Source organism: Engystomops pustulosus, chromosome 7 (genome assembly GCF_040894005.1).
Source record: "Engystomops pustulosus chromosome 7, aEngPut4.maternal, whole genome shotgun sequence".
Taxonomy (NCBI): Eukaryota; Metazoa; Chordata; class Amphibia; order Anura; family Leptodactylidae; genus Engystomops; species Engystomops pustulosus.
In genome coordinates this window covers 128,457,596-128,472,720 of record NC_092417.1, presented here as the reverse complement: position 1 = coordinate 128,472,720, position 15,125 = coordinate 128,457,596, and the positions used below count along the sequence as shown (strand labels likewise).

The following is a 15,125-nucleotide window of genomic DNA, read 5'->3' as shown; positions in this document are numbered from 1 at the left end:
TCTTGTCTTAAAATGTTCCAATTTTTTCGGATCGCCTGTCGTATAATACCCTCACATGGACTATATTCAAAGGAAAAGGCAAATTTTTTCTCGTCTTTTTGATTTTTTTGGTGATCACTGTTTTTTCTCCGTCCCCTTCCATCAGACAATACGGCTTCCTGGGAAAGATTGCTAACCTTTTGATATGCTTCTTTTAACACTTCACTGGGTTATCCTCTAACAAACGTTTAGTTAGATCTTTTGCCTGATTGATAAATTGTATATCCGTGCTATTAATTTTTCTAAGACGGAGGAACTGACTATATGGAAGGCTAGTTTTTGTGTGGATGGGGTGAAAACTGTTGAAGTGTAGCATGGAGTTGGTGGCCGTGGTTTTTCTAAAGGCGGATGTACATAGCTCCTCTCCCATCTCTTTGACTTTTACATCTAAGAAGTCTAGTTCTTTTTCTCCATATACAGCTGTAAATTGCATATTCATTTGATTAGTGGTATTCAGATATTCGACAAAACTAAAAAATTGGGTACGGGTGCCTTCCCATACTATAAAGATATCGTCCACATATCGTAAAAATACCTTCGTGTTCGTGACAAATGGGTTGTCCAGAGAAAAGACACAGCGGCTTTCAAAACGAGCCAAAAATAAGTTGGCAGAGGTACAAGCAACAGGAGTACCCATAGCTGTGCCCGTTCTCTGGACAAACCATCTGTCATTGAACACGAAGGCATTATGGGACAACAAATCGCAAACTGGAACACACAAAATCAATATATTGTGGGCTTTTTTGAGCATTTGTAAGTATATCATGAATGCACTGTACTCCCAATTCTTGGGGAATGCGGGTATACAAACTTTCAACGTCAATAGACGCCAGTGTGTATGTATTGCTCCAGGGTGAGTGACGTCATTGGCTTGATGATGCGGCAGTAGGCGCGAAACGACTCGTCGCCACGGTCCCGCTCCTCCCTGTACTATGCACCCGAAATAAAGAAATCAACTTCTTTCACAGCAATGGTGAGTGCCGCTCTCTTTTCTTGTCGCACCTGAATATCTATTGGACTTTTGTCTACTTAGCTGAGCGCCACCAGCAGTGTTAATGATTATAAAGATTGTATCATCGGAGTCCGCTACAGTGATATAACGGTGCCGTAGGATTGACATGCACCACGATCAGTGAAATTGGATTGTGCCGAGCGCTATCTTCTACTATTTTGTATATTTTTGGGAGTGTGCAACCTGTTCATCACTTTTTATTTTTCATTTTCAACTGAGCGCCATTTTCGACTGAGCGCTGTTTTTCATTACGGGGCGTTTTACGGGCAGTGGAAATCTGTTATTATATTTTGATAGAGCAGGCATTTTCGGACGCAGCGTTTATGATTTTTACTGTTTATTTCTTTTTTTTTTTTTTTTTTTTTAAATCTGAGAAACTTTATTAAAGCAGATAATGATAATAAAGCAGCAAATGTGAAAGGCGCCTTTTCGTTAAGAAGTGCAACCCCTCCTCTATTTTCTCTCCACTCCTGGTTTGGGCATAAAAAAACTGAACGTGTTGATGCACCCTCAGGCATTACCTTAACCCCTAAGCGCTCTGCACCGTACTTGGACTGGGCTGGCTGGGATGCGGCTTTGCACTGAAGGCGAGCTGGCATCATGGGTGCGGAGTGTCAGCAGTAATCTATCGCTGACAACCCCGGGTAAGACTCGTGGCCGGAGTGGGCTCCGATCGCGGGTGTTTAACCCGTTAAATGTCACGGTTTCCATGACTGGGCCATTTAACTTGCCTTCGAGGGAGGGAGGGGGGGGGGGGTGTTTCTCCCACGATCGACACCTCGAGCAGTTTTCGGGGGGCCCTGTTCGTTGCTATGGTAGCCCCGGGGTCCGATAAGTACCCCAGAGCTGCCTGCTGGCACTGTCTGAAAGATGGCTTCTATGACCTCATCTTGAAGGCACAGTGTCAACCTATGCATCAGCACAGCAGGATATTATCATGAACAAGAAATCAGATGATTCATTCCAGTGGTGGAAATAGTAAAAAAAATGTTTTTCCATAAAAAATTAAATGTACACAAGCCCCATAACATCTAAAGAGACACATAACACTAAAACAAAGTCATAACACAAACCTCACATATATAGTATCACCGCGTCTGTAACAACCCGTAGAATAAAATTAAATAATTATTGAACCCATAAGATGAACGCCATAAATAAACTTTTATTAACGGTTAACTATTAACGATTTTTACCTATTTAAAAATGCAATAAAAAGTGATCAACTAAACATATGTACTCCAGAATGATACTGTTGCAAAGTACATGTCCAGCAAAAAAAGAAGCCATCAACCAGCTTTGTAGGCAAAAAAGTACAAATGTTATGCCACTTGGAAGACTGTGATGCAAAAATGATAGCTTTTTACCCTCATTAGGGTTTTATTTGGCAAATTTAGTTAAACATAAGAAATAAATATTCAAGTCTGGTATCCCCATAATTGTATCAACCCATGGAATAAAGATAACATGATTATTAGGCTATATGGTGAACACGAAAATAAAAAAAAAAAAGGAAAAAATCCAGTACAGAATTGATGCTTTTCTACTCCTGACCTCAAAAGAAAGTTCCTAAATTTTCAACAAATGGGGATACCAACACTGGAAAAAGCATCTCGTCCTGCAAAAAAAATGCTGTCACATGACCCCAATAACGAAAAACCAAAAATATTATAGCCTACAAAAAGGGGCCAATGTAGAAACTACAATCCTAGCAGCTGCAGGGTGCTCTTCCCCTTCTGCGCCTCGCTGTGCGCCCCTACAACAAGTAACGGCCACAAGGGGGGGGGGGGGGGTCTCTGTACTCGGGAGAAATTGCATAACAATTGTAAGATGCGTTTTCTCTTTTATCTATCTTTTGTAAATGTGTAAATTTTAGGGCTAAATGAAGGTATAACCGATAAAATTTGACATTCTACCTTTCACCTCTATTTTGTTTCAATCAGTTAATCTTTCTAAAAGCTGTTTCTGTTAGTTTAAGGGGGTACAGATTTGAAAATGGGTTAATTACCGTATTTTTCGGACTATAAGACGCTTCTTACACCCAAGATTTAGGCTTCCAAAAAAAGGAAAAATATATTTTACACCGATTAAAATATCCCTGATGGTCGCACTAAAGCACAGCTCTGCATCATCCATCCACATACACACTAATCCCTGCATCATCCATCCACACACACACACACACTAATCCCTGCATCATCCATCCACGCACACACACTAATCCCTGCATCATCCACACATACACACACTAATCCCTGCATCATCCACACATACACACACTAATCCCTGCATCATCCATCGACACATACACACACTAATCCCTGCATCATCCATCCATCCACACACACACACACACACACTAATCCCTGCATCATCCATCCACACACACACACACACACACACTAATCCCTGCATCATCCATCCACAAACACACACACACACTAATCCCTGCATCATCCATCCACAAACACACACACACACTAATCCCTGCATCATCCATCCACAAACACACACACACACTAATCCCTGCATCATCCATCCACACACACACACACACACACACTAATCCCTGCATCATCCATCCACACACACACACACACTAATCCCTGCATCATCCATCCACACACACACACACACTAATCCCTGCATCATCCATCCACACACACACACACACACACACACTAATCCCTGCATCATCCATCCACACACACACTAATCCCTGCATCATCCATCCACACACACACACTAATCCCTGCATCATCCATCCACACACACACACACACTAATCCCTGCATCATCCATCCACACACACACACACACTAATCCCTGCATCATCCATCCACACACACACACACACTCAGCCCTGCATCATACACACACACACACACACTCAGCCCTGCATCATCCATCCACACACACACTCAGGCCTGCATCATCCATCCACACACACACTCAGGCCTGCATCATCCATCCACACACACACTCAGGCCTGCATCATCCATCCACACACACACTCAGGCCTGCATCATCCATCCACACACACACTCAGGCCTGCATCATCCATCCATCCATCCACACACACACACTCAGGCCTGCATCATCCATCCATCCACACACTCAGGCCTGCATCATCCATCCACACACACACTCAGGCCTGCATCATCCATCCACACACACACTCAGGCCTGCATCATCCATCCACACACACACTCAGGCCTGCATCATCCATCCACACACACACTCAGGCCTGCATCATCCATCCACACACACACTCAGGCCTGCATCATCCATCCACACACACACTCAGGCCTGCATCATCCATCCACACACACACTCAGGCCTGCATCATCCATCCACACACACACTCAGGCCTGCATCATCCATCCACACACACACTCAGCCCTGCATCATCCATCCACACACACACTCAGCCCTGCATCATCCATCCACACACACACTCAGCCCTGCATCATCCATCCACACACACACTCAGCCCTGCATCATCCATCCACACACACACTCAGCCCTGCATCATCCATCCACACACACACTCAGCCCTGCATCATCCATCCACACACACACTCAGCCCTGCATCATCCATCCACACTCAGACTAGCATCATCCATCCATCCACACACACACAAACACACACACAGGTCGCATTAACGCCTCACCAAGCGTCATAGACGCATGATGAGGCGCCATTACCCCCCAGAATAATTGCCAAGCGTAAAAGTACGCTTGGCAATTATCCCCCTGTAAGGTGCTGGATAAGCAGTCTAGCGCGCTGCAGTAGTAGAGGAGAGTATCACTGTGATCACAGGGCGCGGGCACTGCTCAGCACAAGATCAATAGCAAAGCTCCTTTACGCTGCCAGAATTAAGCAGCATGTAAGGGGCTTTGTTATTGGCTGTAAAGTATCGCCGGTAGATCGGTCGAGTCTGTGCATCTCCCTACAGCATGGTGTCGCGGATGGATTAGTCAGGCTCTGCATGGGAGACCCGGCGGGTGCTGGGCGGGATCCCCATAACTTCCTTCCAGTAAGTGTAAACCTTGGGGATATGAGGGAGAGGGTGATGGGGGGAATCCTCACAGGGTCCAAAGATTACTGTGCGGTGTCTGGTCCGGACATTACTGACAACCTGAGTCTGACATCCCTGTCAATGGGCACTGCCACAGGGGGCGACTGCGTACAGGCCTGAGCTGGATCCAAAGGGCCTGTGTGTATATTATTAGTACACTGGAGTCATGTTTCATTAGTTTGTGCGGCTGCCAGACTTCATTCACACGCACTCCTCTGCTCCACAGTACTGCAGAAACAGGTAAAAAAAAAAAAAAGCTATTTGCCAGCTCCCATCCTGCTACTATCACCTGGCCCTGTACGGTCCTCCAGCCCAAGCAAACCCTGCTCCACGCTGCTGTATGGCACTAGCTGCCTTCCTTACTCCCCTCCCCCGGACAAGCTGCCGCCGTCATGTCCCTACAGCCACGGGAGGTGATATACTGGAGGTCGGGGTAAAGGCCAAGTGTGCAGAGCTGCGTCTGTGGTCCTGCTTCTACCCCACCCTCACACACTGAGCCCAGCATCGGTGATCATCATGGCAGAGGAGCAACAACAAGTTGTGCAGACGCATCCTCAGCTGCCCCAAGCTCCCTCAGCTGCCCTTCTCGTCCCCAGGGGCACTGCCAGCTCTGGTTATAGGACTGCAGGGCACAGAGGCCAATGCATTGCAATAGAAGGTCAATAACTGCATCTGGTAAGCTGCGGAGCCCTGTGTCCTGTCATTCATCTATCATGTTATTTATCTCTGCCATCCTCCCTTACATGTGACTGACATGTATGACATGGGAGAACATATGTCAAAATATCTTACGTATGTATTTTGTACACAACACTTCATATATGTGTAAGCAGGTATGTGCGTTTGTGTAAATACACTGGGGCACATTTACGAAGGGCAATGAACCAGTTTTCTGTCTAACTTCGCACATTCTATTAGGTGCAAATTGCTTGTGCAGGTATTTAAAAAGTGTCTATGCCACATTAGTGTTGCACGCTGCTGTTTTGTGCCGCGCTGCACTAGTCTTCACACGACACAAATTTCTTTACTGAACGGGGCGCCAGATTTATCATCATGTGCACCAGAAAAAAAAAAAAAGTGGTGCACTGTGTTGAGGAAGTGCTGGTGGCACCAGATTCATGAAGAACGTGCGCCAGAAATCCTGTAACCTGTGCCTTCTGCACATTACACAGGCATCTGCACATAGTACAGACTGCACTGTTCTTAGTAAATGTGCCGCACATGCTCCCCTACTCCACAAGGAATTCGGCAAAAAAAAAAAAAAGTAGAAAAAGTGAGAACCATTAACGACAAGGATAGCCCGCCTGCCCATGTTTACTATTGCATCACTATCAGTTATATGGTTACAGGGTAAAGGTAATACAATTTAGGCTGCTTTGTGCGATCACATACATGTTTCAGCTGAAACACATGTGATGTGTAAGGGTGCGGTCACACATACTGCTAGCACTGCATTTACAAACGTAGCACTAGCGTACGAGGACGGGCCTTGGGACAATAACCTATGTGTTTCTATGGTGTGTACTCCTTGTCGGCTAAAAATACTCCTCTAAAATGCCAAGAGGAGTATTTTTAGGCTACATTCACACTAACGTTTGGGGGACGTATATACGGCCGATATACGTCCCCCATACACTTCTATGGGCGCACGGCACCCTACGGGAGCGGTACGGTGCAGCACACGTGCGGCACCGTACCGTTCCGTACCCGGGAAAAAGATAGGACCTGTCCTATCTTTTCCCGTAATACGGCGCCGTGCGCCATAGGTTGCTATGGAGAGGGGCGGGGGTGAGCAGCGCTCACCTCCTCCTCCTCTCCCCGTACACTGCCGTTGCCTGCTACGGTACGGTACGGGCGGGCAACGGCAGTGTGAATATAGCCTTACTCTGCCTTGAAAAAGTTAATGCGACCTCTGCACACACACAACCCCACACACTGCAACCCAGACCCACTTATTGGAAAGTGCCAACACAGCAATTCTGGCATTAACTTATTAAAATCTTCTCGCACTGTGCTATACCACAGCTTTCAACAGTCCTGAGGACACCAATATCGTTGACAGAAGGAGGGAAAATTCAGATTGCCATTGGAGCTTCCCTTGACAACCCACTGAACAGGAAGAATTGTGGGGCCAAGAGCAGGAGCTTCAGTGGCTCCAATGATAATCCGACCCTATCCATACCTTCTCTTCCTGCAGTCACTGGTAGACCGAGATGCTGAACTTTAAAATAACGCTGAGTGTGTCACGTCCAGGGATACCTGTTCCTGCAGAAGGATCACTTATGTCCTGTCTGTTGAATTCTCTGCAAGGGCAACAGCCTGAGTGCCCACTGATGGGGCTCAGAGTGCCACCTCTGGCACCTGTGCCATTGGTTCGCCACCACTGATATAAAGCTACGCATGTCAGAATACAAAAAATGGAACTGAGCCTTAAGCTGTAAAATGGCTGCATCCTTAAGGGGTTAAAGCGGCTACCAAAATCTCACTGGGTGACATTTACTATGGTGTTTACGCCTGTTTTGTGGCACTCTGGTGAGAGTGCCACACCATGATCAAAAGATAGGCCATGCCTTGTATACAACATTGACATGTCTATATAACTAACAAATTGGCAGCAGCCCTGACCTGCACCTTTTACCCCCACTCCAGCTCCTTTCTGAAACATTTAAGGGACTTGCGTTGCCAATGTGAGTGGTCAAAGTATCAGCTCCCTTGAACATGTCACTAAAGGGCTGTTAGCCTAAGAGTCAGACATGAAGTGCGACCAGCAGGCTGTGAATAACGATAACAGCTTTTTAGTACGTGTAAATAATGCATATTAATGTTTGACTAGGCAACCGATACAAGATAAAACCCTGCCACTTCTTTTCGCATCTGCATTGTATTATCTATATCGGTATATATAAGTAAGAACATGAACCTGGTAAGTCCGGTCTCTGCTGTCGTCTCCTCAGCAGCACGTGTGACAGCCGTGACACTGTATTTACGTTAGAGTTCTATGTCACTTCCTGTGCGCCTATCTGTAGGGTTCACTCCCACATGGGCAGAGCTCTGCCTCGTTACCGTAAAGCTGCGCGTGTATATTATGCATCCGTTTTGTCTTTGCAATATACGGGCATGGAGCCCAAGTCTGGGATGTTTCCTCCGTTATTCTACCGCCAGAGATTTACCGGTGATTGAAATACCGAGGCGGACGCAGCAGTATCTGGAGAGACGAGAAAAGATGTCAGCAGGAGCGGTGCAAGCTCCCCGCGCCGGAAAGCTACTCATTAGCACTCGCAGAACGGAGCTGAATCAGTTCTCTAGAGAGACTTGTGGCAATTGGGAGCAGCCCCCTTTGGTGAGCCGTGGATGGAAACACCGACAGTCTCGTGGTGATTACTTTAATATTAACAGCCAGCGGGAACAGCGCCCCTGGCCGGAAACAGACGGAACATTCCATTCTCTTTCTCTGGACTCCAGGCTGGTGTCTTCTCTGGAGGCCCTTTCCATCTCCGTTCCTACTTGGATCCAAAAACGGGCTATACCTGCTCTGCTGCAGGGCAGGAATGTGCTATGTGCCTCCGAGACTGGCAGTGGCAAAACCTTGGTCTATTTATTACCGATGGTGCACAAACTCTTGTCATGCAAAAGTGAAGCTTCATCAGACCCGCAAGGCCTGATCCTGGTTCCTTCCAGAGAACTTGGAGGCCAGGTTACTTCTGTGGCCAAAAAAATATGTGCACCGTTAAACATATCTGTAAGGTTTGTTGGAGGTGGTCATGGAAATAAAGCTATTCGGGGGCAGTTCTTTGGCAATTCCCCGGATATTTTAGTGGCCACTCCTGGTGCCCTTTCAAAGGCCTTGAAGTTGGATAAAGTGAGTTTTTCGTCTCTCCATTATGTTGTCCTGGATGAGGCTGATACGCTGTTTGATGACACATTCTGTGATCTAATTGAAGGAATTCTCATGCATACTCAGATTGCTTCACAAGCCAGCAATATGCAAGGGCTGCAAAGGAAAGCCCAACTAGCAATTATTGGTGCCACGTTTCCCCGAGGTATCGGCAAAATTCTGAGCAAAGTTACAGACCTTGTTAGCATTGACATCATCAAAAGCAAAAAACTACATTTTCTTATGCCCCACATTCAGCAACTGTTTAAAAAACTGAAAACATTGGATAAAACCCATGAACTTCTGCAGCTTTTAAAGAAACATGTGTCAGAGAAACCTGACATAGGGATGCTGGTCTTTTGTAACAATGCAAGTACAGTAAACTGGCTTGGTTATATATTAGATGACCATAACATCAAACATATTAGGCTTCATGGCCAAATGCCTGCAGATATGCGTTCGGGTATCTTTGAAAGCTTTCAGAAAGGTGACTATGATGTGTTGATCTGCACTGACATTGCTTCAAGAGGTCTGGACAGTCTAAGAGTAGACACCGTAGTAAATTATGACTTTCCTCCCACCTTAGAGGACTACTTGCACAGGGCAGGAAGGGTGGGTCGTGTTGGCAGTGAAAGTAAAGGTATTGTAGTGAGTTTTGTCACACATGCGTGGGATGTAGAACTGGTACAAAAAATTGAAACGGCAGCTCGAAAGCGAAGCAGTCTTCCAGGGTTAAAAACCAGCATAAAGGATCCTATAAACTTTTGTGACATTATTAAAGAAGAACATAAGATTTAACATTACTGTTTAAATTTTTTCTGTAAGTTGCACATGTTTAAGTATCTAATTATTGGATTCCAGGGCTGTTGATTTTATAGTATTTTGTGGCTCTACTTCAAGCAATAAAAGTAGCCAGTGGCAATATCTGTATATCCGTTACAATATCCTACTATACGATACTAATACTTAAATTAACATTGATTTGAAGGGGGAGAAAACTCAAAAATATAAATGTTTTTCATATAGAAAGATTCTTTTGGAGGAGAAACCAAGGGAAATATTTCCAGCTGCCATTTCACACTGTACCCCGCATTGTACACAGACTGATAACAGTCAGAACACACAGAATAGTTGCCAGAGCAGTGGAGTTGCAATATGTGAAAATTTTTGTATATTCAGAAACATGATAAAATAAACCGAATGACGCTCCAAAACAATAAATTGCAAAAATTGTTAAATGATTGTTCTATTCCTGATCGAAAGATTTAGGGCAGGGTTAGCAACTTTCATTGGTCTAAAGGCCGCATTGTCTTTAACCGGTTCAGGACCGGGCCCTTTCCTGTTTTTCATGTCCATTTATCACTCCCCACCATCAAAGATCTATAACTTTTTTTTATTTTGACACGTAAAGAGCTGTGTGAAGGCTTGTTTTCTCCGTAACAAATTGCACTTCATAGTGATGGTATTAAATATTCCATACCATGTACTCGGAAGCGGGAAAAAAATTCCAAATGCAATGAAAATGGTGAAAAAACGCATTTGCGCCATTTTCTTGTGGGCTTGGATATTACGTCTTACACTGAGCGCCCCAAATGACATGTCTACTTTATTCTTTGGGTCGGTACGATAAAGGGGATACCAACTTTGTATAGGTTTTATAATGTTTTCATACATTTACAAAAATTAAAACCTCCTGTACAAAAATTATTTTTTAGATTTTGCCAACTTCTGGCGCTAATAAATTTTTTATACTTTGGTGTACGGAGCTGTGGGTGGTGTCATTTTTTGCGAAATTTGATAATATTTTCAATTATATAATTTTTAGGACTGTACGACCTTTTGATCACTTTTTATATTTTTCAAAATGGCAAAAAAGTGCCATTTTCGACTTTGGGCGCTATTTTCCGTTACGGGGTTAAACGCATTGAAAAACCATTATCATATTTTGATCGGGCATTTTTTACTGTTTATTTATGTCAGTTCTAGGGAAAGGGGGGGTGATTTGAAATTTTAGGGTTTTTTTTATTATAATTTTTTTTAAAAAACAGTATGGCAGTATATGGGGATTTTCCTCCTCATTCATTACAATGTGCTATCAGCACATTGTAATGAAGGGGTTAAAACGAAATAGCCTCGGGTCTTCAGAAAACCCGAGGTTACCATGGAGATGGATCGCCACCCCCCGATGACGTCACGGGGAGCGGCGATCCCAGGTAAGATGGCGGCGCCCATGCGCCAATATCTTTTTGAGGCTGCCGGCAGCCATCGCTGTGAAAACACCCGCGATCGGTGCTAGACTTACCGGCTATGGAGAGGGCTCAGCCCGTGAGCCCTCTCCATGTAGCGCGACCCGACCGCCGCCGTGAATCCACGGCGGGCGGGCGCGAAGTGGTTAAGGAGCCACATCAGTAATCAGTACCCAAGATGCTTCACCAACCCCAGTACAGAACAAAATACCACTCCAGAAATTATAAATACCACAATACAGCAAATAATACCACTCCAGAAACCAAATACTGCATTCAGAGCAGACAATAATAGTACTGGAGACCCCAGAGCTGTCAACTATAATAATGGAGAGACCCCCAGAGAAGACAGATGCTAGATACCCCAGAGTAGACAATATTACTGGAGAGCAGATCAGACAAAAAATACTTTCCTTCCTAGCTCCACTTCTATGCCCTTCACCATACTGCAGCTTCTTCTTTCATCCAGCTCTGGGTCCACTGCTCGTTGCTTGTGCCAGATGCAAGAGAGAATCTGGTGGATCTTATGCTCCTGGGACTATTCTGCTCAATGTCCTTAAAGAGGACCTGTTGCCTATAAAAACAGCACTTGGAGCTGCTTACTAAAGTTAGCAGCTCCTAGTGCTAAAACAGATACAGCATTATCGGAAACCTCCGCAACGCTAACTAACACTGCTGAGCTGTACACTGGAAACGCCGGAAGAGGTCTGGCGTATTCATGAGGGGCGGTGACTGGCAAGCGTCATGCGGCAATCACCTCCCCTAATCCTGCCCCCCTCATGAATGCGCCGGTGTTTCTAGTGTATAGTGTGGCAGTGTCTGCTAGCGTTATTGGAAGTTTCTGATAACGCTATCAGTATAACACTTCTGCGTCTGTTTTAGCACTAGGAGCTGCTTACTTTAGTTAGCATCTCCTTGTGCCATTTTTATAGTTGACGGGTCCTCTTTAACGCTGCCAACGCCCCTTTTCCGTTTTTGCTTTCCATTTATTACTCCCCTCCTTCAAAACGTGTCTCCACGTGTCTCCAACATATTGCACTTTATAGTGATGGTATTTAATATTCCATGCCATGTACTGGGAAGCGGCAATAAAATTTTAAAAGCAGTGAAATTGGTGAAAAGCTGCATTTGCGCAGTATTCTTGTGGGCTTGGATTTTACCGCTTTCACTGTGCGCCCCAAATGACATGTCTACTTCCATTCTTTGGGCCGTTGCGATCATGGGGATACTAAATTTGTATAGGTTTTATAATGTTTAATTAAATTTACTAAAATGAAAACCTGTACAAAAAAAACTTGTTTTGCCATTTTCTAGCACTAATAACTTTTTCATACTTTGGTGTTTGGAGCTGTGGTTGGTGTCATTTATTGCGACTTTCGATTACGTTTTTTAATGCTTCCATTTTTAGGTCTATACGGCCTTTTGATCACTTTTTTTGCCATTTTGAAAAATATATAAAATTCTATAAAAAGTGGTATTTTCAACTTTGGGCGCTATTTTCCATTACGCTGTGAAAAACCGTTATTATATTTTGATCTGACATTTTGGGATAGACTTAATTTTTGGACACAGCAACACCTAACATTTTATGATTTTCACTGTTTACATTTATATGACTTATAGAGAAAGAGGGGTGATTAGAATTTTTAGGGGGGTTTTTTTAAACTTTTTTTTTTTTTACAATTTTTTTAGACCCCCTAGGGTACTTTAACCCCAGGTTGTTTCATTAATCCTACCATATACTGCTATACTACAGTATGGAGGTATATGGGGATTTTCCTCCTCATTCATTCAGTTTGTCTCCTGGCTACTGGGGGGCATCACTGTCACTCCTGGCTACTGAGGAGCATGAGCATGGCTACTGGGGGGCATCAGTGTGACTCCTGGCTACTGGGGAGCATGAGTATGGCTATTGGATGGCATGAGAATGACTCTTGGCTACTGGGGGACATCTGTGTGACTCCTGGCTACAGGGAAGGGGCATCAGTGTGAGTGCGACTCCCTGAAACTTAATATAAAAGAATCATATTTTTATTTTATAACAAATGTTTTAAAACGATTTTATGTTAAGTTTTTAAAAAAAAAAAGTTAAAAAAAGGATTGAATTAGTTATTTGAATGTGTTTTTCATATATAACAAAAAAAGTTATCTTGATAATAAGAAAATCAAAGACAATCAAACATGTATATCGAAGTCGAATTGGTATAAAGGCACAATAATATACCCTCGGGTGCTTATAAACACATTGCAAAAGTGTGTTGGTGGGGCTTGGCCCAATCACAAATTATTTTCCTTTGAAATACATGAAATACAGGATCAAATGCAGTACCTAAAAATGACCAGCAGGTGGCAGACCTGTGCACAGTTCAAGCCAGCTACACTTCCCGGGAAACTTGTCTTCAGCGTGTCAGAGAGCTCGGATCTCAGAGGTATGGCCTCGTGGTCAGCACTATGGCAGCTCTGGTCTCTCCGTGCTAGGGGAGGGCAGAATGGGCACAATGTTAGTTGTGGTGCCAGGGCACTTCAGGAGCTAGGGACCCTGTATACTGTCTGAGAAGGTGTAGGAAATTTCTGGGGATGGAGCTATTAAAAACTGGTAAATGTATAGTACATCTTGTGTGTAGTACATTTCTGTATAACTTCATATATAAGGCGCACCAGCCTATAAGGCGCACCTATGATTTCTGAGAAAATTAAAGGATTTTTGGTGCGCCTTATAGGCCGAAAAATACGGTACTTTCAAAACACAATGCTCATGCAGTTTGAAAGTTAACAATCAAAAAATGTTTTATTGTACGATAGTTTACAATAGAGAAGAACTAATGTAAATTATATGAAATAAGAGTATACACCTTCACAGCATACAAAGATAGACCAATGGTGAGTAGTTACAGAATGTCCCACTTGAGGGAGGACATGGTCACAGGAGTGGTCAGGATGAGTCTGTGGACCTTCTGGACCACCGAGGGAGATGATGGTACTAGTCGACACCCGGGACCGGAGTCTAAGTGGCGCCTGGTCTTTACCAGAGCCCTCCGCAAAGCGGGATGGTCTTGCTGCGGTGGGGTGCCACCAGGTCATTCCACAGGTGCGACTAGGCTCACGGTGGCAGCCAAGGTAGAATGGAGATGCAGGACACAGTCCGAGCCTGGGATGACCGCATGAGAGCAGCTTGGGAGGATAAGCTGGAGCTCACGGCAGGAACACAGGAGCTGGCACACGGTACAGGCAGGTGGGGACGGACTGGTACACAGAACAGGAACTAGCACACGGTACAGGCAGGCAGGAACGGATGACAGGAACACAGAGGAATACTCGTAACACTGGAAACTCAGCGACACCGTATAGGTTTTAGAATGTTTAATTAAATTTACAAAAATGAAAACCTATACAAAAAAAAGTAGGAATCTGGACACCAACAGTACTCGTGCTACTCAAGTTCTCATAATACACTGTCTAGAATAGATCTTGCTGTCATCTCACCGAATATGCATAAGCACATCTCTGATATGGAGTATCTACCTCGTAGTGTGTCAGACCACTCTGCGGTTCTGGTAAAAATGGTAGTCCCAGCCGAAGTCACACGGCAGGTGGGTAGCTGGACAATAAATCACTTCTGGATACAGTTGGTGGATAAAGGGGGCCTGTTCAGCAATTAAATGGAGTCCTTCTTTTTGAGAAATGATAACTCTACAACGCCTAGCTTAGTGTGGGATGCCATGAAGATGTACATCAGGGGCATATACCGGCAACACATAAATAGACACAAAACTAAGTCGAGGGAGTTGACTGACCATCTGCAGGACAGAGTCCTTTGTACAGAAAGGGAGTTTATGACAAATCCTTCAGTGGGGACTGAGGCCACTTGGAAG

The 15,125-nt window shown here is 44.5% G+C and overlaps 2 protein-coding genes across 4 annotated transcripts in view; one reads left to right on the top strand and one right to left on the bottom strand.

The window, feature by feature from the left end:
* DUS2 (dihydrouridine synthase 2) overlaps window positions 1–8,189 on the bottom strand; it is a 301,883-nt gene extending 293,694 nt beyond the window's left edge. For 2 of the 3 annotated variants that reach the window (XM_072117777.1, XM_072117780.1), the window contains exon 1: window positions 8,054–8,189. The gene's annotated coding sequence lies outside the window, so the exon portion shown is untranslated. The remainder of the gene's footprint in view (window positions 1–8,053) is intronic. The other variant, XM_072117778.1, reaches the window with a different exon arrangement.
* On the top strand, window positions 8,121–13,320 carry DDX28 (DEAD-box helicase 28). The gene has a single exon (XM_072117776.1). It carries the CDS (start codon window positions 8,132–8,134, stop codon window positions 9,803–9,805), a length of 1,674 nt encoding a protein of 557 aa, XP_071973877.1. The 5' UTR covers window positions 8,121–8,131; the 3' UTR covers window positions 9,806–13,320.
* The last annotated feature ends 1,805 nt before the right edge of the window (window positions 13,321–15,125 follow it).

What these genes read in the sequence shown, in the direction of transcription:
- DDX28 (XM_072117776.1), top strand. Translation starts at nt 8,132, where the DNA reads ATGTCACTTCCTGTGCGCCTATCTGTAGGGTTCACTCCCACATGGGCA.